The 27895-nt window shown below is 55.6% G+C and overlaps 2 protein-coding genes across 3 annotated transcripts; one reads left to right on the top strand and one right to left on the bottom strand.

Annotated features, from left to right (window-relative positions):
* The first annotated feature begins 20 nt into the window (after nucleotides 1-20).
* SLC15A3 (solute carrier family 15 member 3) lies at nucleotides 21-15046 on the top strand. The gene is made up of 8 exons (XM_003275238.2): nucleotides 21-1206; nucleotides 5310-5599; nucleotides 8290-8437; nucleotides 9980-10090; nucleotides 10851-11019; nucleotides 12497-12655; nucleotides 14106-14261; nucleotides 14757-15046. The coding sequence occupies exons 1-8, from the start codon at nucleotides 649-651 to the stop codon at nucleotides 14909-14911; spliced, it is 1746 nt and encodes a 581-aa protein (XP_003275286.1). The 5' UTR covers nucleotides 21-648; the 3' UTR covers nucleotides 14912-15046.
* Nucleotides 14971-27853, bottom strand: TMEM132A (transmembrane protein 132A). Of its 2 annotated transcripts, none has more exons than XM_030810883.1 (11): nucleotides 27366-27853; nucleotides 24702-24916; nucleotides 24262-24480; nucleotides 23161-23492; nucleotides 21458-21607; nucleotides 20236-20431; nucleotides 19993-20136; nucleotides 18382-18584; nucleotides 17363-17639; nucleotides 16684-16875; nucleotides 14971-16263 (listed from the first exon to the last, which is right to left on the bottom strand). In XM_030810883.1, the coding sequence occupies exons 1-11, from the start codon at nucleotides 27463-27465 to the stop codon at nucleotides 15223-15225; spliced, it is 3069 nt and encodes a 1022-aa protein (XP_030666743.1). In that variant the 5' UTR covers nucleotides 27466-27853; the 3' UTR covers nucleotides 14971-15222. The 2 variants fall into 2 exon arrangements, with proteins under 2 accessions (XP_030666743.1, XP_030666742.1); XM_030810882.1 differs by having other exon boundaries at nucleotides 20236-20434; nucleotides 27366-27650.
* Between the last annotated feature and the right edge of the window lie 42 nt (nucleotides 27854-27895).

The raw sequence follows: 27895 nt of genomic DNA, 5'->3' as shown, positions 1-27895 counted from the left end.
AGGGGAAGCGAGGGGAGCCCAGAGTTTCTCAAGAAGCCGAGAGAGGAACAGAGGCTGAGCCTGGGGGGAGGGCTACAGGAGACTGAGAGGGGAGTGGAGGCAGTGGGGGTGAGGGGGACAGGGAGGAGGTGGAGAAGAAGGCAGGGGCAGCAGGGTGACTGGGGCAGAGGGAGCCCCCACCCCACCCCCAGGGCAGGCCAGGAGTCATAAGGAGAGGGGACAACAGGAAGGGGCGACAAACGGGGAGGGGAAAAGGGAGGCGGAGGGGCAGCGAAGTGAAGCAGGGAGGGTCGCAGTGTGAACAAGAGGAGTGGGAGGAAGGGTCAAGGTGGAGGGAGGAGAGGGGAGAGTTAGGGAGAAACAGCTGCAGAGGAGGCACGGGGAGGAAGCCTTAGGGGTGGGGGAAGAGAGAGGGGAGTTGAGAATTAGGGAGGAGGTTGCAGAGTCCGGGTAGTGAGCGGAGGGACAGGAAGGGTAGGGCAAGAAAAGGAGAGGGGACAGGAGGGAAGGGTGGGCCAAAGCGGTGAGAAAGGAGGGCCAGCCAGTTGGGTGGGGGAGAGGGCCGAGGCCCGGGGGCAGGAGTGCAGGGCTCTGAGGCGGGGAGAGGAGAAGAGAGGAGAGCCGCGGGGGGCCCAGCCCGGAGCCAGGATGCCCGCGCCGCGCGCCCGGGAACAGCCCCGCGTGCCCGGGGAGCACCGGCCGCTGCTGCCTCGCGGCGCGCGGGGCCCTCGACGGTGGCGGCGGGCGGCGGGTGCGGCCGTGCTGCTGGTGGAGATGCTGGAGCGCGCCGCCTTCTTCGGCGTCACCGCCAACCTGGTGCTCTACCTCAACAGCACCAACTTCAACTGGGCCGGCGAGCAGGCGTCGCGCGCCGCGCTGGTATTCTTGGGCGCCTCCTACCTGCTGGCGCCAGTGGGCGGCTGGCTGGCCGACGTGTACCTGGGCCGCTACCGCGCGGTCGCGCTCAGCCTGCTGCTCTACCTGGCCGCCTCGGGCCTGCTGCCCGCCACCGCCTTCCCCGACGGCCGCAGCTCCTTCTGCGGAGAGATGCCCGCGTCGCCGCTGGGACCTGCCTGCCCCTCGCCCGGCTGCCCGCGCTCCTCGCCCAGCCCCTACTGCGCGCCCGTCCTCTACGCGGGGCTGCTGCTCCTCGGCCTGGCCGTCAGCTCCGTCCGGAGCAACCTCACCTCCTTTGGTGCCGACCAGGTGAGTGGCAGGAGGCCTGCCCTGGCCGACTCCGGCGGGTGTGGAGGGAAGGTGGGCGGGCCTCCAGCGTGACCTGGGACAAACCATGTCCCCTGACTGCGCCTAATTTCCTGATTTGAAAGAAGAGGGGGGGCTAGCCCTTGCAAAACCGATGGCAACCGCAGTGGGAATAACCATGGTTGCTTTTTTGTTTATTTTTTGAGACGGAGTTTCGCTCTGTCGCCCAGGCTGCAGTGCAATGGCGCGATCTCAGCTCACGGCAACCTCAGCCTCCCGGGTTCAAGCGATTCTCCCGCCTCAGCCTCCAGAGTAGCTGGGATTACAGGGGCCTGCCACCACGCCCAACTAATTTTTGTATTTTTTTTTTTTTTAGTAGAGGTGGGGTTTCACCATGTTGGTCTTGAACTCCTGACCTCAGGTGATCCATTTGCCTCGGCCTCCCAAAGTGCTGGGATTACAGGCGTGAGCCACCAAGCCCGGCAGGTTGGTCTTCTTTGAGCTACTTGTAGGCCCTATGCTAAGCACTTTCACTGTTTAACTAATTTAATACTCTTCACCACCCAGGAAGTAGGAATTATTATGCCCATTTTACAGAGAAAGACACTGAGAGGTTTCATGGCATTAATCAACTTGTCCAAGGTGACATGGAGGGTCGAGGAGCCGAGTAAAGGCAGCTGGACTCCAGGTCCCACCATAAGCCTCCTCTCTGTGTGTTATGGGGATGTGCGGGCAGGGCAGGAGCAAGCCAGCCTCTTCCTACCAGCAGTGCTAGAGGCTGTCAGGCCGACTTGCTTAGATCCCAGCTCTGCCCTTCACTAGCTGGAGGCACATGGGCAAGAACTCATTTATATCATGAATGGGCTGCCTGGTCTTCTCCCTTAGCTCAACCTCTGAGCCTTGCTCCATTCCCCCTTGAACACAGCATGGCATGTAGAAGAAATTTAATAAATATTTGCTAAATGAATGAGTAAATGCCCAACAACACGGCTATATTTTGATAGCTGTTCCCAGTGGGATATTAGACAATAATTTAGACTAAAATGTAATATTATTAAAATAACCACATACGGTGTAAATGAGCAAAAGCAGGATGCAGGACTGCATACAGATAGGACTGCAGCCATGTGGAAAGACGAGGTGTCAACGAAAGGAAACTGGAGAAAGATTGTCACAGTGGTATGATCAGGCCACTGGACTAATTGCACTTTCTTCTTAATTGTCTCAGTTTATCAAATGTTCTTTGATTGCACATATTATACTCATAGAGGGGACATTTTTCAAAAGGATCGTTTCATCCAGTTGGCACCCACAATTCAGCACCTGGCAGTTTCCAATGTCCTTGACAAGGACTCACTTGTCCAGCTTGTTTAGGATCCTTCGATGATGACTTCATGCCCCCAGGACAGCCCTGGCCATTTATTTATTTATTTATTTATTTATTCCTTCCTTCCTTCCTTCCTTCCTTCCTTTCTTCTTTTCTTCCTTTCTTCCTTTCCTTTCTTCCTCCCTTCCTCCCTTCCTCCCTTTCTTTTTCTTTCTTTCTTTCTTCCCTTCTTTCCTTTCTTCCTTTCTTCCTTTCTTTTGACGGAGTCTCGCTCTGTTGCCTAGGCTGGACTACAGAGGTGCGATCTCAGATCACTGCAACCTCTGCCTCCTGGGCTCAAGCAATTCTCCCTGCCTCAGCCTCTCAAGTAGCTGGGATTATAGGTGACTGCTACCACGCTGGCTAATTTTTGTATTTTTTTGGTAGAGATGTGGTTTCGCCATGTTGGCCAGGCTGGTCTTGACTCCTGACCTCAGGTGATCCACCTGCCTCAGCCTCCCAAAGTGCTGCGATTACAGGCGTGAGCCACTGCGACTGGCCAACCCTGACCATTTCTTACTTGTTGTTGACATTCTTTCAGACCTAGAGACCCCCAATATTTGTCAATGGGAATCTCTCATCTTCCTTTAATCCTATTATTTCATTGACATCCCACTAGCACCCCCAACCCAGTACCCTTAACCTATGTCATTGACCCTATTGACCTCCAGAGAGCCTCACCCATCCAGTACCCCCTGTGGCAGAACTGATCTTCTGGAGGCCAGGCCACTGAGCAGAGCCTCCCGTGGCACCAACAGTGACAGAAGCTCCTGTACGTTCTCCCCTTGGCTGGGCAAGAACTTTGGGTGGAGCAAAGGCAGGCCACAAGGCCTCAGGAAGTCAGGACCTGATCCCTAGGACAGTGCAGAAACACCAAAACGATTTGAGGCAGGAATGGACATCACTGTATTTGAGCTCTTCAAAAATGGCTCTGGCTGCAGTGAAGACAGCATATGGGTTAACTAGAGTGGGTACTTCACAGCAGGCAGGAAGCGGCTGCAGAATTCAGGGGGGCAGTCAGATGGGGGATGTGGGGGTGGGTGGGACTGGAACCATCTGGCAACAGCTATACCCCAGGAGCTGCGTGTTTCACACACTTGCTGATTTCAGAAAGGGCCATCCATCACTCTCGACAAAGTGTCCGCTCATTCTAAAAGAACTCATTTATATCCTGAATGGGCTGCCTGGTCTTCCCCCTTAGAGTTACAATAGTCATATTCATTTACTTCCAATTAATAAATGGAAGTGGCTGCTTCTAATGGGACCTATTCAATTTTCTGCTTGAAAGTCTAGAGTGAGAATCATCAGTGAGCTGGCATGCCCCTCCCTCCCCATTTCCGGAAGGACCCCTCAGAATCTGCAGTGGAATGTGGGTTTAAGTGCATCTGTGTGGACTACAATTTTACTTTTGAAAAAGGAAAAATAAATACTTGTCTTTTCCCCAATGCAACTACAGAAAGTAAAGTTTGACAAAATCGCCCTAGCTAATAGAAATATAAATCTCTAGGTGAAAGACAGTAATGTATCCTGAGATTTGCAGGGGTATGGAAAGGGTGACTGGTTTAGCAAAGTAGAGAAGCATTTATTCTCTCCATTGAAATGGCCCTTAGTCCTCACTGCTTTTTTTTAAATGCAGATTCCCAGGTCCTGCCCTAGACCTGCTGAGTCAGAATGTGGGACCTGGGTCTGGGAGATTTGGAAGCAGCCAGTGCAGCTGACTGGGGCCAACAGACCAGAAGGGGCCTGGGGCCTGGCTGTTGCTGATTGATCCAAATCCTGGGTAAAGATTTTCAGCCCATCTGCCCTTGCTGGGAGGCCTGAAAAAAAATGTTTTTTTCACCAGGCCAGAACTCACTCTTGGGGCTGTGCCTGGGACCACCTCTGCCATATATCAGAGGGACAAAAGTTGGGTGAAAGGATGGGTCACAATAGGCTTCTCTGCTTGGCCCTCCGAACTGCAGAGGAAATTCTCGCTCAGACTTCTGTTCTTTCGGTAATATGCATACAACATTTTTAATAACGTGCAATAAAACTGAGATCTTATTGGCTTTTTTCTGATTATAAAAGTAATGAATAGGCCGGGTGCGATGGCTCAGGCCTGTAATCCCAGAACTTTGGGAGGCCGAGGTGGGCGGATCACGAGGTCAGGAGATCGAGACCACCCTGGCTAACAAGGTGAAACCCCGTCTCTACTAAAAATACAAAGAATTAGCCGGGTGTTTTGGCGGGTGCCTGTAGTCCCAGCTACTCAGGAGGCTGAGGCAGGAGAATGGCGTGAACCCGGGAGTGGAGCTTGCAGTGAGCCAAGATTGTGCCACTGCACTCCAGCCTGAGCAACAGAGCAAGACTCTGTCTCAAAAAAAAAAAAAAAAAAAAAGAATAGTGTAGGTTGCTCAGTGAAAGACAAAGGGATAAATCAACCAGAAATGAACAAGTGGCATCCGAGACATCCGTTGTATGTGTCCCTCTGCGACAATAAAAAAGCAGTGTGTGTCATGGGTATGCAAAAGCAGCTGGGCCAAATGTCCTGATCTTTAGCAAGTGACTCCCAAGAGAAGGATTCATTCATTCATTCAGCAAATATTTACTGAGCGTCTGTTTAGTGATCAGAGACTAGGAAAATGTCGGAACGCCCACCACCCACTGACCCAAGAAGTGTCTCTGTAGGAGGGAGGGGTACGGGTACAGAGAGTGCCCCAGACCCCTTTGGCCCTCACTCTCACTGCTTCCTGAATGGCAGGTGATGGATCTCGGCCGTGACGCCACCCGCCGCTTCTTCAACTGGTTTTACTGGAGCATCAACCTGGGTGCTGTGCTGTCGCTGCTGGTGGTGGCTTTTATTCAGCAGAACATCAGCTTCCTGCTGGGCTACAGCATCCCTGTGGGCTGTGTGGGCCTGGCATTTTTCATCTTCCTCTTTGCCACCCCCGTCTTCATCACCAAGCCCCCGATGGGCAGCCAAGTATCCTCTATGCTTAAGCTTGCTCTCCAAAACTGCTGCCCCCAGCTGTGGCAACGACACTTGGCCAGGTAAGGAGGGGCTCTGGGTGCAGGGAGCCTCCAAGCCTGGAGAAGCGCTGGATCGCTCCTGGGGAGGCATGGTCCAGGTTGCAGACATTCTGGTTCAGCTACAGTGATAGTTTTTTATGATGATCTGCTCTCCAGTGGGCCAGAGCTGCCCACTGTGACTGAAGATGGAGGTCAAGGTAGTGGTGGTGGTGGTGGTGGTGGTGGTGGTGGTATTATTGGTGGCCATCTATGTATAGAATGTGTGAGGATGGGGCTGGGAGCAGTAGCTATCCCTCTAATTCCAGCACGTTGGGAGGCTGAAGCTGGTGGCTTGCTTGAGCCCGGGAGTTCAAGGCCAGCCTGGGCAACATGGTGAAATCTCATTTCTACAAAAAAAATACAAAAATTAGCGGGGTGTGGTGGCGTGTGCCTGTGGTCTCAGCTACTCGGGAGGCTGACATAGAAGGATCAATCAAGTCCAGGAGGTTGAGGCTGGAGTGAGCCATGATGGTGTCACTGCACTCCAGCCTGGGTGACAGAACAGGAAAAAAAGAAAAAAGAAAAAAGAAGGAAGTGTGAGGATGATCAGGGTCTTGACAGTGAAGATGGTAGTAAGGACAAGGATGATGGCGTTGGTATCTACATTGAAGACACAAACATTGGCAATGCGGATGACAGTGGCATTAAAGGAGAGGATGATGGGGATGATGTTTCCAGTGAAGGCTGTTGGGATACAATGTAAATAATTCCACATTACCCTGTTACTAACCATCACAGTGTCTTAGGAAATAGGCCAAACTCGCTCCCTCTTCATTAGCTGACAACCAAGGGAGGAAGGTTCTGAATGACCTTGCATAGGTCCCATGGCTTCCTTGTGCCCCTCACCTTCCTAAATAAACTGTCTACTTATGCTAAGCAAATCTGTCTCCAGACCTTGCAGCCAGTTACAGCTCCTGTCAATAGGATCTAAATGAAAAAGGTGAAGAACATGCTTTCCCCAGTCTGGCATATTGCTAGAGGTTTGTAAGTTGTCAGGAACCAAGAAGTGTGGTGCTTTTCGTTATCTATCGCTGCCTAACAAACCACACCAGAGCTTAGTGATTTAAATGACCTTTTCATCTCCTCTCCCAGTTCTGAGTGACTGGGCTCAGTCGGGCCGTTCTGCTTCTCATGATGGCACTGGGGTTGCGTCATTTGGGACCTGGAAAGGGCTGGAACTTCTGAGTCTGCTCACTTATATGGCTGGCGGTCAATGTGGGCTGTTGGCTGGGAGCTCAGCTGGGACTGTGTGGACCAGAGCACCTTGGTTCCCCTTCATGTGGTCTTACCATGTGGCTTGAACTTCTCACAGCATCGTGTGAGGGTTGCAAGAAGAGGGAGCATTCCAAGAATGAATGTTCCGGCGGGGAAGAAAGCAGAAGTTATGGGTCTTCTTAAGGCCCTTAAGAGGCGTTGAAGTCCCAGACCACCACTTCTGCTTCATTCTAAAGGTCAAAGCCGTCACAAGGCCAGCAGGGAAACAATGGCAGGGAAAGTAAACTCCGCCTGTTGGTGGCAAAATGGCAGCACACGCTTGGAAGGGTGGAGTTGACAGTGGCTGTCTTTGGAGATGACCACACTAGTATTGTCCCTTTTGGAATCTCAAAGGACAATGCAAGGCTCTTGGACAAAAAGAGATCGGAAAGCTCTCAGGACAAAGGGCAAAGGATAAAGGTTGCAGTGGTGATTGATCAATCCTTTTGCCTACTGATGTTCCCTCTACCCCCACCTCTCCACTCTCTACGCCTTGTCATGGAGGGAGAGGGTTGTCATGTTGACTGTTGAGGAGGATGGACTTGAGACAGCAAGTAGGGGGAATTTTGGTGTATCAAATCTGTAACAGCGTCTGTCTCTGAGTCAGGCTTGGACTGGGACTCCCCTGGTTCCCATGGCAAATTGATGCTACGAGCTAAAAAATCCCTTCAGACTGTTTTCCACAGTCTCTGGTCTTACTTCCCTCGGGACTCAGAGGGGCCACAGCTCTAGAGCAGAATGAGTCTTGGCTAGGCACCTTTGCAGCAAAAGAGGATAGAATAATATTGGCAGTAGTGGTGCCAACATTGAAAAAGAGTGATGGTGATGGGAATGGAAACTCCGTGGAGGGGATGATTTTGCTGACAGCAGTCACCTTACTAAAGGTGATGATAGTAAGGATGCTGGCCTTGGCGATGGTGGCGATGGTGGCGAAGGTGGTGCTAACAGCGGGTGGAGGAGATGAGGGTACTGATTTCAGAGATGTGCTGATACTGGGAGGAGGATTAAATTAGGGGGTGATGGCGGAAGTGAAAATGGTGGCCGAGGTGGTGGGGAAGATTATGGCTGCTGTGTTTGTTGTGTTTGCCTGTTTTTTGAGATGGAGTCTGGCTCTGTTGCCCAGGCTGGAGCACAGTGGCACAATCTTGGCTCACTGCAATGTCCGTCTCCCAGGTTCAACCAATTCTCCTGTCTCAGACTCCCAAATAGTTGGGACTACAGGTGCACGCCAAAGCAGCCTGGCTAATTTTTGTATTTTTAGTAGAGACGGGGTTTCACCATGTTGGCCAGGCTGGTCTTGAACTCCTGACCTCAGGTGATCTGCCCGCCTCAGCATCCCAAAGTGCTGGGATTACAGGCATAAGCCACCAAGCCCAGCCTTGACTGCTGTTTTATCTGCTGCCTCTGGGGTCCCACAGAGACCATCAAGGTGCCCGCCTGCTGGCCGACCAGAGGTCTCCCCAGCCAGGGGCTTCCCCGCAAGAGGACATCGCCAACTTCCAGGTGCTGGTGAAGATCTTGCCCGTCATGGTGACCCTGGTGCCCTACTGGATGGTCTACTTCCAGGTGAGCACCCCTGCCCTTTTTCTCTGGGGGCCTGCCTCCCCATTCACCACCTGAATGGCCTCAGTTCTCATCATAGAGGCCCAGGGCATGTGGAAAGGGGGAAAGCCTGAGAATAAAGCGAGGTGCTGCCCCGTACCAGCTAGCATGGGGCCTGGCACAAAGCCATCTCAGCAATCCAACTCCCTCGGGTGGTATGGCAAGAGGAACTCTGGAGACGGCTTCCTCCTGCTATACCACCTGCGGGAGTTGAATTACTGGGATGGCTTTGTGCCAGGCTAGGTCCTTGAATAAGTCACCTCATCTCTCTGGGCCTGTTTCCTCATGTGTACAACAGGTGGCTTAAATGAGACACTTTTCCAGCTCTGCTGCATTCAAATTGTCCGACTTGGTAGCTGAGGCCTAGAGAGGGTGTGTCAGTTGCCCAAGGCCCCACGGGCAGGCAGCTCAGGGGCAAGCTCACAAAAGTGAGTACTTTGCAACAGTGGTTCCCCAGCCTGGCTGTGCTTCAGAATCACTGGCAGAGCTTTTAAAAATATGCTGTCTGTTTTAAAAACAGATTCCAAGTCCAACCCCAGGCTATTGAATCAGAATTGCTGGGGAAGTTTCTAGTTTAAGAAACTTTTCAGATGATACTGATACTCAGAGTTGAGAACTATTGCCTCCCACTCACCGTATTACTCCTCAGTGGGGAAGTTAGTGATGTGTGTGTGTGTGTGTGTGTGTGTGTGTGTATGTGGGTGTGATTGTTAGGAGGGTGGGCAGCAGCTTAATGCTAGCCCCCAGGCCATAAGGTCATTGCCTTCCATACCCCCTTCACAGGAACATTTGTTGGAGCTCCCAGCCTGCTACTTAGGGGCACACAAGAGTATGTCTATGATGAGACAGCGGCATGTGATAGGAGGGAGTCCATGGCTGATTCTCAGTCATACAAATCAGATACCGACTTCCTTCCATACCAGTTGGTAAATGGCTGCTGCCCTGAGCAGTCCACATGCTCTCCCCTGCCCCGGCCCTTCCTGTGGGAGTCTCCTGGATCCTACTCCATTATAGAGCAACTAAAGGGGCAATGCCTGGTATGGGAGGTGGCCCCTGGGCCCTGCTCCTGCAGCTGTGTCCAGAGCCATTCTGGCAAGTCCATGTCTATGCAGTGCTTGTGTCAGCCTGTGGGACTCAGCTTGGCTTCAGTGTCAGACGAGAACTCCCTGTGGGGGCAGCCGTTATCTTTCCCATTCAGCGAACATTTATCCATGCTTACTCTGTGCTGGGCCCTGGGGACACAAATACTAGTCAGACCAGCTGTGCCTGGGCTCTGGGATAAGGCTGCACGCACTGCCTACAGGCCTGAGAGCAGAGCGCAGGAAGCTCCCTGCCCAGCCCAGCTACCTAGGAGAAAGGAGGGTGGGAAGGTGACTATCTCCCTGAGACTGGGAGAGGGGACAGCTGCCCAGCTGCCCTGTGATACGGCACTGAGGAATGCCACCTGGGAGTTGGGAGGGGGCACGACCGGTTCTGTTCCAGCCTCACCCCCGTCTCTCTTGGCAGATGCAGTCCACCTATGTCCTGCAGGGTCTTCACCTCCACATCCCAAACATTTTCCCAGCCAACCCGGCCAACATCTCCATGGCCCTGAGAGCCCAGGGCAGCAGCTACACGGTGAGAGATAAAGCATGTGTTCGGCACCCAGTTCAGCCAGATAGCAGCTTCCTCTGAGAAGACGAGGAAACGAAACTGCCTTCACAATCCCTTTTCCTGGCTGCAAGGCAACGTCAGGATACAGGAGAAGCACCTGGAGGGTGGGAGGACTTGTGTCACAGCGCAGGGATCCTGCCAAGATGCTCAACTGCTTGAAAGAATTCAGGCCAGCTGCACACCCCCATGCTGCTGCTGTGAAGCAGGTCTCGCTGCCTAATTTGCACCCTCAGATCGAGCATACTCAGGTCCCTTTTCAGCTCTTCCTTGTCCACTCTTTCTCTGGGACCCTTAGATACCTAGATCTCTGCCTTTCCCAGAACTTTCTAAAGCAGTTCCTTGGCATTTCAGAGACTCATGAAATGAATGATCTGCAGAGCTGGCAGATAAATGAGAAATTTGCCATTGTACTCCATTTCCTTGCCCATGGCAGACATCACTAGTCAATCACTTTTTTTGATGAGTGACTTTTTTTATGCTGATCCCATAAATGTTCCATAATCAGCCACTACCAATTGATAAAAGTTAGAATACAAGAGGAACCTATTTGCCATCTCTATATAATCCCACTCCCTGGTTACACAGCTGAGGAGCGTGAGTTCCAGAGAGAGGAAGGAGCTGGACCCCAGGGTCACCCAGGGCCAGTCTAGAGTCCAGGTCTCCTGACTGCAGCCAGGCGCCTTGCACTCTGCTAGCCTGCCTCTCTTGACTTCCTCCTGCCCAGATCCCGGAAGCCTGGCTCCTCCTGGCCAATGTCGTGGTGGTGCTGATTCTGGTCCCTCTGAAGGACCACTTGATCGACCCTTTACTGCTGCGGTGCAAGCTGCTTCCCTCTGCTCTGCAGAAGATGGCGCTGGGGATGTTCTTTGGTTTTACCTCCGTCATCGTGGCAGGTGTGCAGAGGGGTGTGGGGCAGGGGGCTGAACTTTGGGCTTGGGGAAGTCTGCTTCCACCATGGGCTGATGCTGAAGTGGTAGCCTGGGCCAAGTTCAGCCTCTCCCAGTGGGCGTCAGTGTTGGCTTCCCAGACGTGCAAGCTGAAAGAGACCCTCCTATCTAAACCAGCTGCCCCTCATTTTGACAGAAGAGGAAACTCAGGCCAAGAGAGGAATAAATATTTTCCCCAGTGAATTATAAGCTCCTTGAAGGCAGAGATTGTTTTTCTTTTTTATTCACTGCTATGAACATGCACGTGGGCCCTCCATAAATGTGTTGAATGAATTTTCCACTTAGTGGCAAATGAAGACTTAAAAAAAAATTATCTTCCTTCTTCCATTTCAAAAGGATCTGAAGCCATTTGTTACAAAGTGGGGGTTGGTGGGGTGGGGGGTATCCAGCTAAAGAAGTCTTTCACACTGTTGCACGAACCTGAACCCTTTTTACTTAGTAACTTTATGACCCTGAAGTTCCTTAGAGTCTCTGAGCTGCATCTTTAAAATGGGGACAGGTGTCATTCGGACTCTGAGCAGGGCTCTGCCCTCGTGGAGCTCAGTCTGATGGGGGGTGTTGTGAGGATTAAAGGAGATGAAGTCTGTAAAGCACTCAGTAGTGTGCCTGGATCACCAGTATGAGCTGGAGAGATGAAAGCTCCATAAACGGTATTGTGTTGAAAATGTGAAAACCCAACTAGATTTTATTCCAGCTATATCCTTAAAGCAGTTTGTCCTATTTTATCCTCACAACAATCCTGGGAATGTTATTCCTGCTTCTTGCATAAGGGAACTGAGTCTAGAGAGGTTAAGTGATTTGCCCAAGGTCACACAGCCAGCCAGGCTGGGAACCCAGGTCCCCCAACTCCATGTCCAATGTTCATTCCACTAGAACACAGCTATCTCCCAAGCAATGCAGGAGAAGGAGATAACATAGTTAAACTTGAAAGCCAGGTTAGAAACACTACAGCAATACTTGACGTTGCAGTAGAGAAGTCATGTGATATCGTGGAAAGTAGGCCAGCTTTGAAACCAGACATACCAGAGCTCAAATCCAGCCTGACTACTTATGAGCTGTGTGACTGTGGGCTAGTTGCTTAACTTTCTAGTTAAGCACTTGAAAGTGCTAGTTATTTCACTCTCTTCACCAGCAAGGATGCATAGTAAATGCCTAGCACATAACAGTTTCTCCACTAATGAGAGTTGTTTCCGTTATTGAGTGCAAAACTCAGCTCGGAGCTTCTAGCAGCCAAGACCAAAAGGGAGGAGTTGGTCACATCTTGGCCTCCTCCTCCACCCCCCAGTCCAGTATTCTTTTCCTTGCCTGCTGCTCAATCTTTGGCTACTTCATGAGTACCCCATTCCCACCATGTACAAGCTCTTCTGTGGGCTAATCTGCCTGGGGTGGGCCTGACTATAATCCCCCTCTGCTTCTCCACCAGGGGTCCTGGAGATGGAGCGCCTACACTACATCCACCACAACGAGACCGTGTCCCAGCAGATTGGGGAGGTCCTGTACAACGCGGCACCACTGTCCATCTGGTGGCAAATCCCTCAGTACCTGCTCATCGGGATCAGTGAGATCTTTGCCAGCATCCCAGGTACCCTGGATCCCCTCCCCTGCTCCTGCACCAGTGATGGGCTCTGCCCGGTGGCACCTCAAAGTCAGGTGCCCCAGGGATGCAGCCTCCAGGGCCCATCTGCATGGAGGAAGGCAGTGTTTTCTGACCAGGGCTCATTCACCCAATGGGGGTCTATTATTAGCACCTGGTTCAAGTCAGCCACTATGTGATAGGCACTGGGGATTTGGAGGCGAGCAAGGCACTTCCCACACCAGCTCTCCACGTATTCCCCTGGTGCCAGGTTCTCCACCCTCTGTGTCTTTGAAGTTGCTATTCCCTCTACCTTAGATTGAAGGTGAACTCCAATTTCCCCTTCAATTCTGAGCCTAAATACCAAGGTCCTTGGGCAGAAGGGGTCCTCCCTTCCCGCCCCGTGTTCATCTCTCTATCATAGCACACAGTACTCTGGGTCACAGTAATGGATTTCTATGTCCTTCGCTCCCCACACTCCCAACCCCCTTCCCCGGGCTGGGAGCTAGAGCTGCAAGGCTAGGGCAGGCCCTTCAGGCAGCAAAAAAAGCAAGGGCTTCCTCAGCTGCAGGCCCAGGGCTAGGCTGGATCAGACATAAAGGAAAAACTGACCCTGGGAGCTCACTCAGATGGGGAGAGAGTCAGGCAGTGAGCCAGTGGATGCTGTGGAAGTCAGGGCAGAGTGCGGTGGGAGCCCTTAAGCATGGAGGGGAGGCGGGCAGGTGAGTGGGTAGGAGGAGGGGTCTCACAGGCAGAGGGAACAGCATAAGCAAAGACCCAAGCCTTCGGGAAGCGTGGGGGATAGGGCTGGAGAGGCATGGGAGGTGCAGGGAGCCGAAGTGTCGAAGGGCTTTGTGCACTGAGCCTGCACCTTGGGAGTTCTCCTGAAGGCAACAGCGCCCCTCCCCTCCAGGGGGTTTTGGCCGGGAAAGGACCCCATCTGAGGTGCTTTAGACAGATGCTCCTGGCTGTGTGAGGAGGACAGGAGTCAGGGGAGTTTAAGAGGCATTTGCAGAAAGTGACCAGGGCTGGGGTTGGACCCAGGGCAGAGGGAACAGAGAGAAGGACATATATTTAGAATAGATTTCAGAGGTTGTATCAAAACAATTTGATGATGACGTTGAAGGTGGGCAGAGAGGGTGGGGAGAGAGAGGAGGTAAAGATGGTGCTGTCACTGAAATGATAGACCTAGCAGGAAGGGGAGCAGGGGAGACAGAGCTATTGGGGCAGCGCATGGAGCACCCCGGTGCAGGGGTTGAGCCAGGAGGCAGGTGAGTAGGGCAGAGGGGAAGGCGGCACGGATGCATGGGTGCTGACATTGCCACTGAGTGGACAGGCATCCAGGGGAAGCCTGGAGGGTGGCTTGGCAGAAGCAGGGTCGGGGGCAGCAGGCAGGGGCCTGGGCCTGTTCTCTGCACCTGCAGCAGCCCCTGAGATCGTCTCTGCTCCCTCTCTGCAGGCCTGGAGTTTGCCTACTCAGAGGCCCCGCGCTTCATGCAGGGCGCCATCATGGGCATCTTCTTCTGCCTGTCGGGCGTGGGCTCACTGTTGGGCTCCAGCCTAGTGGCACTGCTGTCCTTGCCCGGGGGCTGGCTGCACTGCCCCGAAGACTTTGGTGAGTATGGGGCCTCCCCAGGAGTGGGACATGGGTGGAGGGAGGCTTGGAAAGGAGGTGGCAACTGCTAAGTGCTTTGACTCTGGGCAGAAGCAAGTAGAAGGCTAGACTTGGGAGAATGGGGTTCTAGCCCGGGCTTGGCCAGTCACCCACAGTGTGGCCTCCCTCCTTGGGCCTTTGTTTCCCCAAGTGTTGAACTTAGTGGACCTCCAAGGCTCCTTTCTGCTTCTGGAACTCTGTCATTTCTGGCTGAAGGGTTACCTTTCTCATGGTGTTTGTATTTCACACCCCCTTCTGAATAGCTGAAGAGGAATTGTAGACACCCCTGGAGATCTTCAGGAAGTCAAGCATTAGCGGGTGTCTGTCCAGTGTCTTCAGATCCCACCACTGCCCACATGGCCTCAGTTGCCAGCCCCAGGGCTGGGACATGGCAGGCACAGGGCGCAAGACAGAGGATCCCAGTCCTGACCCAAATCTAACCCCTCCTTTCCACAGGGAACATCAACAATTGCCGGATGGACCTCTACTTCTTCCTGCTGGCTGGCATTCAGGCCGTCACGGCTCTCCTATTTGTCTGGATCGCCGGACGCTATGAGAGGGCGTCCCAGGGCCCAGCCTCCCACAGCTGTTTCAGCAGGGACAGGGGCTGAACAGGCCCTATTCCAGCCCCCTTGCTTCACTTCACCGGACAGACAGCAGCAGTCCCAGCTCTGGTTTCCTTCTCGGTTTATTCTGTTAGAATGAAATCGTTCCCATAAATAAGGGGCATGAGCCCTTCCTCACGACCATGGTCCATGACAAGGGGCAGGGCAGAGGGGGCCTGGGTGGGAGTCCTTGCGGGGGACCAGGCAGGGGACTTGGATCAACAAGCACCAGACGAGCGGCGGGGGCAGGCGAGAGGCTCGGTGGGACCTCCACCCTCGTTGCCCCAGCTGGTGGCTGACCAGGTGGCTGTGGAGGGTCAGGAGCTGCCCCGGATCCTCTCCATGTAGTTGCGAAGCTCCTCAGGGTCCTTCAGCCCCATGTCCTCACACACCCAGCGGATGTCCTCCTCGCCTGCCACAAGGATGGACTGCACAGCAGGGGCCCCTACAGGCTCCTCAGGTGGCTGGGCTGGAGGGGCTGGTGCAAATGTCACGAACTCTACTCGCTTCCGCCGCCCCCCGGCCTCCTTTCGGGTCAGGGTGCTCGAGGAGCTGGTGGTGCCCCCAGGAGGGCCAGGGGCCAGGGTAGGGGCCTCCCCTCCTCCCCCACTCTCACAGGGGCAGCCCCCCTCCCCCTTGGGCGGGCCAGGGGACTGCCGGTCCAGCTGGCGGCTCAGTTCCTCCTGGTCAGTGCCCAGCCAGACCCAGTTGTGGGGCTGGGGGGAGGTGGGGTCAGTGGCATTGTCGGGAGGTTCTTTGCGCTGATAGCGCAGGACGAAGATCACACCATTGACCAAGAAGATGAAGATGGCCACGCAAAAGATTCCCAGCAGGGCATACATGCCCAGCTCTAGGTCGGTGACATGCTGAGGGGCAGGGACCATCTCCTCCTCCTCTTCCTCCTCCTCCTCCCTGGCTTCGGTCTCCTTCCTGGCCTCCTCCTCTGCCCGCTCAAACTTGCCCCTCACACCTATGTTGCCCCCGACACTGCCTGCCGCCTGCCGTTCACCACCCATGGTGGCCTCTGTGGCTGGTGGGCTCCAAGCAGGGCTGGATGGGAGAGCAGGGGCTGGAGTGGAGGCAGGGGGCAGCCCCAGCCAGGCGGTGCCAGAGGCCAGAGGCACACGGTGGCGGCCCCGGCGGCAGGGCTCGGGCGGGTGCAGAGCCACATGCAGTGGCAGCCCCTCGGCGCCTGCCCCACTCACCACCACCCCGAGCTGGGCGCCCTGCTCCTCAGCTGGCAGGATGGCACCAGGCTCCTCGGCTGAGACGGACAGTCCCAGGTCACGGCGGTCGTAGAGCTCAGCCGGGACCACAGTGTGATCAGAGAAGGACAGCCATAGGGAGAGGGCCACCTCCTGTGGGGCACACAGACACAGGCAGAGACATGCGAGGGCACGCACGCATGCACAGAGAAACCACTCCCACAGAGACAGGCCACATGGAGGAGAGACCAGAGAGAAAACAGAGACACAGGCAGATAGACAAAACACAGGGAGAGAGGGGACGCGTGTCAATCACCTGTCTGCCACTCAGCCCTAGGGTCTGAGTTATTGGGAGGGTCCTCAGTTAGAGCCTCTAACCAACCTCCCGCTGCCATACTCCAGCCACTGCTTGATCACCTCCAGCTGCAGAGAGCTCACTACCTCACAGAGTCAGTCCTCACTCTGAAAACCCTAAGGGGTGGAGGTACCAGGGTCCCCTTCCTCCCATACCCCTCTACCATAAGCCCCCATCTGGAGATGTTGACCTCAACCCCCTGACCCCCCAGCTGTCACCTGCTTTGGGGCGGGAAGGGCTGACTGTGCCCAGCACGTGGCTGTGACCTCCCCGGGGTGGGCAGTGCCCCGGCTCAAGGTCAGCGAGATGCCCATCACTGGCTGCACCCTCAGCTCCAGCACTGAGACCTTGTCGTCCGTCACAGCCAGCGCCTGCTCCCCCAGGATGGAGTCAGACAGTGGGGAACGCACCTGAGGGTGGAAAGGAGATGGAGGTGGGGGGGCCTTCCATACAGACAGCCCCCACCCAGAGGGAATCGGGTGCTCCCAGCACCCTCACAGGCTGCCCTCTGGAGGTGGGGGGGGTCTTCGCCATGGACAGCCCCCACTCAGAGGGAACTGGGTGCTCCCAGCAGCCTCATGGGCTACTCTCCCTCTACTTTTTGCACCCCAGTGCATACCTGGACCCCAATCCCACACCTAGGGGGCAGTTCCCTTTTCCCTCAAGACCTGGTCCCCACATTACACACACCTCAGCCCTTCATAGCTAGAGGGCTTCCCCCTTATGCAGCCACCACATTCTGAGCCTATCCCCAATCCCACCGCACTCAGACCCAGACCGCACAACTCCCCCACACACTCTGGGCTCTTGGCACACTCTTCACTCCCACCCGCGAACATTTTGGGGGCCCCTTCACCCTTCTTAGGGGGTCTGCTCTCCTGGTGCCCGGCTGCTTACCTCAATGGAGGTGACACCGGGCTCCCGGCCCACCAGGACACGGCCGCCCTCCAGAGAGGCTACACGCGGGTCCAGCACGCGGGCGTGTGGCGCCACAAGGTGGGACACGTCTAGCAGCCAGTCGGGGCCAAGTAGGTGCGTGAGGCGGCGGCCGCCGTCCAGCGGGTGGGCCGCGAAGGGGGCGAGGAAGCGCACACCGGCGCGCTGATACTGCAGGTGGCAGCCGCGGGCGCGCCGCTCGGCCTCATCTGACGCCTCTGCAGCGGGTTCCGCAGGCCTGCAGGGCGGGGAGGCCAGGACTGGCCGTCAGCGCTGCGCAGCCCCAGCCTGCCCGGGGCCCAGTGCTGGAGACCCCCCAGCTCCTCCCCGGCGGCTCCTAATCGCCAGCAGCTCCTGTTTCTCAAACGCAGAGATCCGCCCCTCTTGGGGTCAGGCCCTTCCACCCGCAGGCGAGCCGCCCCAGCCCACTCCCGACTGGCGCTGTGCCTCGATCACCGCTCTTGCTCCCAAGTGGACCCCAGGGGAGACGGTCTCTTAAGGGGACCCTGGGGGCGCTCACTCTCTGAAGGGCCTGGAAGCTAGATTCCAGAGGCGTGGGCCACCTCGCCTGGGTTTTGGGGAGCCCCCTCCGAGGGTGTTCATTTCCTGAGCTCTGTGTCATCTTAGGCTCTGAGGGTACGACCAGCACAGACAGACCCCGGCGTCAAGGGGCTGACATTCTCGGGGGAGGAGCGTGGAAAGGATGGACAGGCAACATTAACCAGTACTGATGTAAATTAGGAAGTGGAGGGTGCTACCGGAGAAGTGAGGCGGGGAAGGAGGAGAGGGATGCAGAGGTCAGCAATTTCACAGAAAGCGGTCATTGGTTGGGCGGTCTAGGGTGGAGGTGGACAGAAAGAACCGCAAGCAACAGGGCAGTTTTTCTGACCCCGACTTGGGCCCATGGCTGTGTCCCCTGAGCCCTCTCCGTCCCAGTGTGACTCGCCAAGGCCTGCCAGCTTCCTCAGGCCTCCACTCACCCTTCGGCAGGGCCAGGTACCCTCCAGCCGCGGACCTGCTCGAGGGTGGTGTCGGTGAGCTCGATGCGCAGTGGTAGCAGCGGGGCCCACACGGTCAGCCGCAGCGAGGCGCGGAGCCGGCGCCACCAGAAGTCCACCCGCACCCCCCGGGCGCCCCGGCTCTCCTTGCCAGCCACGAACACGGCATCACAGGCCTCAGACACCTGTGGAAGGGCAGAGGGCAGGCGGGCGGGCTAAGCCACTAAAGACAGGTGTGAGGCTGGGCCCGGTGGGTGGCTCATGCCTGTAGTCCCAGCACTCTGAGAGGCCGAGGTGGGTGGATCGCTTGAGTCCAGGAGTTTGAGACCAGCCTGGGCAACATGGCAAAACTCCCTCTCTACAAAAAATACAATAAATCAGCCGGGTGTGGTGGCACGTGCCTGTAGTCCTAGCTACTGGGGAGGCTGAGGTGGGAGGATCCCTTGAGCCTGGGAAGCTGAGACTGCAGTGAGCCAGACTGTACCATTGCACTCCAGCCTGGGGACAGAGTGAGACTCTGTTTCAAAATAAATAAATAAATAGATTAAAAAAAAAAAAAAAAGGCATGGGCCAGAAGAGAGCAGCCCTAACCTCAGGCCATAGGACGGGCTCCCCCTGAGTTCAGCTCTGTGTGTCACTGGAATGCATGTTGCAGCAGGATTGTTTGTTAAGCCCCTGTTCTTTGTTTAAGATTTTACTGTAGGGGCCATTCCTTGAGGTTCCCTGGGGCTCAGTCAGGGGAACTGGCCATTGCATACCAGTCTTCCTCCTAGCAGAGCAGGGGTGTGAACCCAAAACTTTGGCTCCTTATTCATGCTTGCCTTTGACATTGCTCTTGGAGCCACCTGGCAACCAGCTACAGCCAGGTAGGCAGAGGTGGGGCAAAGCAGATCTCCCTACCAAGGCCCTCCAGCAGGAACCACACACATTTGAGCAAAGGGTGCCACAAGTGGGGAAAGGCACCTTCTCCCTTCAGGTGGCTGGGATTTGCATACATGCAGGCTCCATGCTTCCCCACTTAGAACTGAAGTTGCTCTACCACCCACCTTTTTTTTTGCTTCACAATCACCAGTAATACTAATAATAATTTTTACCATTGTATAATTATTACATCATATTATAACAGCAATAGCTGCCATTGTTTCAGCCCCTGCTATCTGCCCAATACTGTCCTAAGGTGTTTTTAATTCTTAGAGCAACCCAAAGATACGTTCCCATTTTAAAGTTTAGGTAATGAGGCTCAGAGAGGTTAAGAGATCAGCCCATGATCACACAGCTGGTTGACAACAAAGATGTGTTTCAAACTAAAACTTTCTGATCCCAAAGTACGTGCTCTCAACTCTCTCAGGCCAGCTCACTTGCCAGTGCAATAATGAGCGTGAAAGTGTCTAAGGTGGGGGGGCTGTTAGGGTTGACTCGGGAGAGAGGTGGCTGGAACAAAAGAAGTTGAAGCTGTGGTTCCTCCCATGAGGTTTCTGGTCTCAGGAAGAAGCTGTTCTCTTGGGGACCCACATGAGGAAGGAGGAAAGGTGTGCGTGTGTAACTGCGCCCACACGAATGCCGACTCACATGAGCTGGGCACCTGCCACTCACCTGCAGGACCTGTGTGTTGGCCGACTCGCAGCCGACATGCTCTGTCACCTCCACCAAGGCCCCCCCACCATCCACAGTGACAAGGCGCACAGGGACACGCTGGGGCACTCCAGTCAGTGGTGCTGTATTCACCAGCTCCTCAGCCTGGGGGTGGAGAAGGGGTGCAGCCCCAGACCCCTCAGCTCATAGGGCTCCTGGGACTTGGCCTCCAGCCTTCCTGGGCAGAGATGGAGGTCTCCTTACCTTGGCCAGTGGGATAAGGGCTCTGATGTCTCGCTCAGACACCAGGATTTCCCACACCATTTTGTCCTTCTCTGCTTCAGGGGCCTGGCCTGGGTACTCCAGCTGCCATGTGACAGGGCGAGTGACTGCTACGCCCCCACCAGTGCTATTCTCCACCACAAAGTCCACCCATAGGAACTCAGACAGTTCAAGGGGACTGCTGGCCAAAAGAGAAAGAGAAGCCAAATGCTTGCTAGCTGCCAGGCATGGCCTCAGCACTTCCTGCATTCATGATTACCCCCATTTTACACAGGAGGAAACTGAGGCACAGAGGTTATGTAGCTCACTTAAGACCACACAGCAAAAAGTAGCGAGGCTGGGATCTAAACCCAAGCATCTTCGCTCCAGACCCCAAACTCTGATCCACTCTTGGCCTAAGATCCATGAAGCCACTTAACCACCTCCCACCCGGCAAGGTGGCTCACTCCCCTGCCTTCCCCGGGCCCGCTTGCCCCAGACTTCCACTTTCCATAGCCACTGAGGTGGCATGCGGGAGATTCACTTCCAGGTCCCAGGACCAGACACTCGACCCTCTGAATGATAAGCTTCCTTTGATCAAACAAAAACCTATGTGCTGGGAACCGTCCTGGGTTCTTGATATGCAGCACTTTATTTTATTTTCAAAAATGCTAAGGGATGCATTATTATTCCTATTTCACAAGTGAAGAAACTGAGGCTTGGGTAGGGGAATGTTAACCGGCTTGCCCAAGGTTTTGCCCATCCCAAAAGCATCAGAACCAGAATTCAAACTGGGGCTACCGAGTCCATGGCCTTGACCCAGGCTCTGGGCATGAATAAGAAGAGTTCACAACTGCAGAACTGCAGCTGGGCTTTTTGGGGGAATGTGAATGGCCCAGAGAAAGGACCATTTGGTGGAAGCAGGGGGATGGAGTAGTGGCTATGAGGGCTCTACCTGGGGCACAGGATTGGTTGGCATCACTTAGAATAAGACTCACAGACACTTGCTATGCCTGGCACATGGCTGGGGCTGGGAAGATAGTGGCTGAATGAATGAATGAAGGAATGGATTATGCCTGCTTTGTGCTGCTTCCTTGAAAAAGTCTGTCCTTCGGTCTGCTCACCTGGGGATCTAGAGGCAGCATGGCAGCCCCCACATCTGCCCAACTGAATTCTATAACCAACCCTCCCTCCCTTGCCCCCTGGGTGGAGGGAAACTGCCCACCTGGAATCTGGCTCTGTGAGCCCAGCACGGTGGCAGGTGATGAGGGTGGTGTGGTGCTTGGAGCCCTTGAAGCGGTCCAGCTTGGCAGTCCACAGTGTGGGCTGGGCTGGGCGGGCGGCTGTAACATGCAGCCCCTTCTTCACCTTGATCCTGGGGAAGAGGGTATAGGCTCAGTTTGGCAAGGTGGATGCTGAACTGTGGGCTGGATTGAAGGGGAAAGACAAGGGGCCAAAGCCATATGACCTCCCTAGCTCCAGTCTGAATCTCCTCTTCACCATCCCTCAACCCAGAAAGACCCTGCCTCAGTGCGGCTCACTCCTTACAGCTCTCCCCAACCCAAAGGCCACTTACGACTCCCCATTGCCCATAAGGTCAAAGCTTAGCCTGGCATTCGGGAGCCCTCCAGGGTCTGGTCCAGCCTTACCTTTGGCTGTGACATCTCTCCATGCACTCTCTGCTTCAGCTACACACAAGTTCCCCCCACACACGGCACCCATTGATGACTCCAAGCCTTTGCCAGTCTCTGCATTCAGCCTGCTCTGCCCTTTCTTACTTTACCTGCTGATGCTTTAAGCCTCCAACAACTCACAGACCATTTCCTTTAGAAAGCTTTTCCAGTGGTGGGATGAATTTCCCCCTTACTGCACCCACTGACCCAAGCTCCCACTGCACTTTGAACCTCCCTCGGCGCTTACACACCCACATGCCTTCTAATCCAATTCATGCCCATCCAGCCCCCTTCCCTACCACTGGGGGCCCCTTGGTGCCAGATAGGGACTGGGCCTAGCTCGTGTTTGGATCTGCAGAGTGAAGACACAGGGCTTGGCAGGCTGTAAGTGTCTAGGAAAGATCTGCTTAAAAAGAGTGAGCATAGGAGGGCATAGGAGATGGGGAGACACAGAGATGGGACATGCGCAAACCCAGGCAGGGCTTGAAACCAGGTCTAGGTTTCAAAGCATGTCCGCAGACAGCTCTTCAATCCTCAGGAAAGGTCTCACTACAAAGTGAGCCAGTCCCAGTGCCTCACCCTAACCAAGCCCAGGACTATCCTGCCTAGAACTCAGGCTTCTCAGAATCCTAAAGCCTAAGAGATGTCTCTCCCATGGATTCCTGCGCTAGACTCCAGAAGCAAGTCATACTCTGCAAGCCCTTGCTGGGTGAACTGGGTAGGTGGGTGGGGGCTGCTTTGGGGGAACTTATTACAGGAAAGGACACAAAGAATCAGGGCCTTCCTATGGGGAAGAGCAGGCTCTGTCCAAAGGCTAGAGACCTATGGCAAGGGTGGCAAGGAGGGAGAGCACGTAGGTGAACGTGATTGGGGCAAATATCCCTCTCTGCAGCACTGGAGCAAGAGCCCACGCTGAGGTACTGCATTTTCCAGTCTCTAAGCCCTTTGTGGGTTCCCCTCCCTGGAGCCTTGCAGCTGCCCTGAAGGTGGACCATGTTAGCCCCACTGGACAAAGGAATCTCAGGGAGGTGCCAGGGGGAGGGGCAGCTTCCTACTTCTGACTCTAATTCCAGGGCTGTGCCCATAGTGGGCTCCTACCAGCACAATCATGGCTTTTTACCTGGAAGGAGCTTGGTGGACACATGTTTTGCAGAGGTCAAGGATTCCAGCAAGGACCCCAAGAGAAGCAGGTACCTGTCCCCAGTCTTCCCGCAGAGGTCCCCACCCTCACCCATCCCCATGGCCTGGTGCTCACCGCAGGGTCAGGAGGCTGGCTGTGAAGTTGTGCCAAAGTAGGAGGGTAGCACTAAAGAGCTGGCCGGGCCGCACTGGCACGTCAGGCACCCGCAGAGTCACAGCCTCATCCAGAGGTACCTCCTGGTACTGCGGGGGGTCTGCTGGGCGCAGCTCCACACCCCCCACTGGGAGGGCCTGCTCCCCAGGGTCGTTCTCCTCGCCGGAGCCACAGCCCCCTGGGCCCTCAGCCGCAGGCTCAAGCGTGTAGGCCAGCTCAGCCCGTGTGGTGGAGGCCCGGGAGAACCAGTGAGAGGGAAGCTCCAGCTCCACCACGCAGGCGCCCAGGGATGGCTGTAAAGACACGACAGCAGTAATTGGCATGGGGGTGGGCGCAGGGTGAGGAACAGGATTCTCAGCACCCATGGCAGGAAACCCAGAGCTGGAGGGGCTCATGAAAGGGAGGCCCAGCATGGGCCAGAGACATGGCCTGGGTGACACAGCAAACCAGTGACATGGCTGGGGCTTCAAACCAGGTCTAGGTTTCAGAGCATGTCTGCAGACCACTCTTCAGCCCTTGGGATAGGTCTCATTACAAAGTAAGCCAATCCCAGTACTTTACCCTAACCAAGCCCAGGACTATCCTGCCTAGAATCCAGTCTTCTTCTCAGAATCCTAAAGCTCAAGAGACGCCTCTCCCATGGATTCCTGTGCTAGACTCCAAAATAGTGGAAATAGCAATTATAAAAGTAATACTACTAATAATGCAAACACACTGGCTGAATGATTACTCTGCCATAAGCTATCCTTACATTCATCTCACTTATTCCTTACTCCAACTCCAGATGAGGTAGGAATTGTTATCACCCCATTCTTCAGATGAGGAAACTGAGTCTCAGAGAGATTAAGTTACTTACTCAAAGTCACACACCAAGGACTGAACTCCCTCTGGGGCCCTAAATAACCTTTTCACAGCACTGAAAGCTAGTGGGGGCAGAAATGGAGTCAGGTGGTCCACAACCTCCACAATTCCCAGGAGTGGGGGTTTCCTCTCTGCCACGGGCCCACCACCCGGCTGACACAGCTGCAGCAGGACCAGCCTAGGTGGGGCCTGTCTACTCACCTGGAAGCGGCAGGCTTGGTGAGCAGTGCCTGCAGGGTGTGTGGCATGGAGCCGGGCACAGGGCAGGCTGCCAGACCCTGGTGGCCAATCCTGCCCTTTGAGGTGGAAGAGAACCCGGGCATGGGGCTCCGCTGGAGTCACAGCCGCTTCCACTGAAACGGCCCGCACGTCCCATGGGACTGGCCGTTGGTGGGGCTCAGTGACTCGAGGGGGGACCACCTGGAGGGAGAATGAGAGGGCTTAACAAAAGAGGAGGTTGCGGGGGAAGATCTAGGAAGATGGGATCCCAGCTTGGCAGAAGAGAACCTTTATGGGCCTCAGTTTCCCCCTCTGGAATATGGGGAGCACAGCCGGGGCTGGGGAAGGTTCCCAAGCCATACCCAGCAGACCCCAGGCCCTGAGTCCTGTTAGCCTGAGAGTCCCCAGTGCCCCCTCCTTACCTGCTGAGTGGCAAAAGGTGGGTAGGAGGCCCGGAGAAGTGGCTGGGCCCTGGGCCAGGGCTGTAGGAGCAGAAAGGTCTCAGATCGGGAGCTGAGAGAGGAGTTGGCAGGTGGGTAGTGGCCCACCTGCTGCACACGGAAGTGCTCAGGGGCGTCTAGGAGCTCCAGGGCTGCCGGCAGGTAGACCGGGTCCAGGGGAGCCTGGCCACAGTCCACTGAAGAGGCATAAGAGGGAGAGATGATGACAGCTCCAGAGCTGGCAGGGACTGACCTGAGCACCAGGTTGGGGCACAGTAGTTGTGGGCAGGGGAGGGAGAAAAGGGCTGTAAATGTCCCTTCCCCTCTCAGCACCATTTCTCAGATGAGGTCACTGAGGCTTAAAGAGCCTCACACAGGTAGTATGTAGCAAGGCCAGGATCCGAATCTGAGTCCAGGACTAGATGCTTCCCAGCCATTCCTTCTATTTTCCACAGACCTTGGCCTTCTTCTCTCCAACAGCCTTCTTAATGTCTCCTTTTCCCCAACTCCTGCCCTCCATCTACTCGCCTCTGATACCAAGGCACTTCTGGGGTGCAACCATCAACAGACTGGGCCAGCGTAGTAAAAGATGGTAATGAAGTGAGCTTTCTCTGCCCTGAATCCTTGGCCAGGCTTTGCTGGGCATCCACCCCTCCTCCCCCTTGATTGTCATGGCAACCTGTACCATCTTTCCAAGCTTGCTCCCTTCTTCCCTGAACCGACTGGTATCGAGTGCAAGTATGGGATGGGTGGGTGTGGAAGGTGCTGAAGAGGTCTGTGAAGGCACTTGCTTGCCCTGGGGGTGGGGTGGGGACCAGGATCCTGGGGAAGACAGTCAAAATAGTCAATCATCACAAGTACAAAAGACCACTAAGGCCATACTGGTTTGCTCTAACTATGAGCACTAACAATAATAATTAGCATTTTGTGAATGCTATATGCAGGTGAGAATTTAAATACTGTACGTGTATGAACTCTTTGAGTCTTTCTAATAATTCTGTGAACCAGGTTCTATTATGATGAATCCCATTTGGTGGATGTAGAAAATGAGGCGGAGAGGTTAAGGTATTTGCCTGTGGTTCCACAGCTGGAGAGTGAAGGAGCTGGGAGTCCATCCCAGGTATTAGTCACTAGACCATCCGGCGTCTCCACCTGCCACCTCTCTCTCCACTCTCCACTGCCACGGTGCACCCTGCAGGCTTCATGCCCTGGAGCGCACCTCCCTCCTCATTCAGGGCCATGAGTGAATACTGCTTCCTTACGAAGGAAGCCCTCCTTGGTTACTCGCCTTCCCACCAGTCTCCTGTCTTTTGCAACCCTGGGTGCCTCCTCTGAATTAGTAATCTTCCTATCAACAAGGGACCCTGTCTTGCTCATCCTGGAATTCCCCCAAACTAGGAAGCGCTCCCTAGAGAGGATTTCCTGGGAGCCTGGAGACCTGAATTTAAATTGATGAAACTTGGGTCAGGCATTAACATGTTGAAGCCTGTTTCCTCACTTGTAAAAGGGGCAGGAGCATTAGGTGGCACTGTGGACAGGACAGGGCTGTGTAAACTGTGGAGTGCTGTCTGGAGGGAGGAGGCATTATTGCTGCTGCATAATGGATTTGACAAGGTTTTCCTCCTCTCCCCACTGGGTCCCTCGGGGTGGGGAGCAGGTGGCTGAAAGCAACCCCGCAGCTAGCTCCCTCTCAGCCCCACAGCTGGACTCTGGGTGGGGGTGGGGGAGTTGGTTTCAACCTCCTTCCTGGCCCTCCCCACCAAGGAGCATATGACTGAGAGGCTCTCCCTGCCCCCTGCCCCAAGCGTAACAAGTGACCACTGCTCCCTGGGGGCAGCCACTGGCTTCAGGTTCGCCTCCTACTCCATTGCCTCCATAATTACAAGATGCTCTTAGCCCGACTCCCACGGACTCCCATCACCCAGCGCTCGGCTCTCTCGGTGGGGAGGAGGGCAGAGAATGTTTCACTATCCCCCTGTCTTCTGTGGCATCCTTTGCCTTGCAACCACAGCCCACCTAGCCCAGGCCAAGGGAGTCCGACCCCCACCCCGAAGCACAGGGAAGTTGCTGCCCTTTCCCGCAGTGACAGAAATCCTCTCAAGGGCTCTGGAAGACAAGGATGCGGCCATCCCTGGAGACGCCAAGGTCAGGGAGTCCTGGGGGAAGGGGGAGGGAGGGCTTGCGTCTCTTGCAGGTCCCAGGCAAAGGGGCTGCTTTCCACTCCCGAGGGGGGTGGGTTGGTGGCGGCGGAAGGAGGCTAGGAGGGTGCAGCGCTACAGACCACAGATGAGGGAGTGGGGATGACGCTAGTGCGCCCGGGACAGGGGCCGCCGGGTTCGATGCCCGGGCTGAGGGGCTCCTCGCAGAAGGTGCGGGACGGGGAAGCCCCTGCGCCGGACTGCCCCGGGTCAGGAGGGAGTTGCCGGGTCGTGCAAGGTGAAGGAAGCCTTAGGAGCGAGTGGCTGGGGGCAGGTTCCCGAAGGCAAGACCTCTCCGACCTTCAGGGCGCTGCGGGGCGACCCCGCTCAGGGTTCAGTCCCTGAACCCAAAGGTTGGTGGCTCCCGGGCATCACTCGCTCCCACACGGCCAGGCCTGGCCGCCCCTCGCCCCGGCCCTCCCCTCCCCTCCCCTCCCCTCCCGCTGACCTCTCACGACGTCCAGGGCGAGGGCCACCAGGAGGGAGAGCCAGGGGCCGTAGGGCCCCCGAGGGGCCGCTGCCGCGCGCCCGGCCATCCGCGCGCACATCCTTCCCACAGAAGGCGGGGACGAGGCGGTCGGCTCAGGTAGCCCCGGTCCCGCCCGGCATCTCCCGCACCCGCTCCGTGCCGGCCCCACCTGGCCCGCTGGGTTCCGGCCGCCGCCGCCGCTGCCGCCCGCCCGGCGGCTGCAGTTCCCAGACAATGGAGCGGGAGCAGTGGGGTGGGAGGGAGCGAATCGCAGCACATGGGCTGCCCCTCCGCCCCGCCGGGTCCTAGTGCCCTACGGATCCCCAACCCCTGCGCGCTCAGGCGACCGAGGTCGGGAAGAGGGCCACATCCCTGGAAGCAACAGAGGACGGCCGCCTCTGCCAGGAGGGACGCGGTGAGTTCTGTGTGGCTTCCTCACGGAAGCTTCTGACCAGGGAAGAAAAAGCCACTTTCTCTGCCTCACCCACCCCCACAAGCAGCTCACCTGT

The sequence above is a fragment of the Nomascus leucogenys genome, chromosome 4, assembly GCF_006542625.1.
Source record: "Nomascus leucogenys isolate Asia chromosome 4, Asia_NLE_v1, whole genome shotgun sequence".
NCBI lineage: Eukaryota > Metazoa > Chordata > Mammalia > Primates > Hylobatidae > Nomascus > Nomascus leucogenys.
The sequence above is the reverse complement of the archived record's forward strand: the minus strand, read 5'-3'. Positions and strand labels throughout refer to the sequence as shown.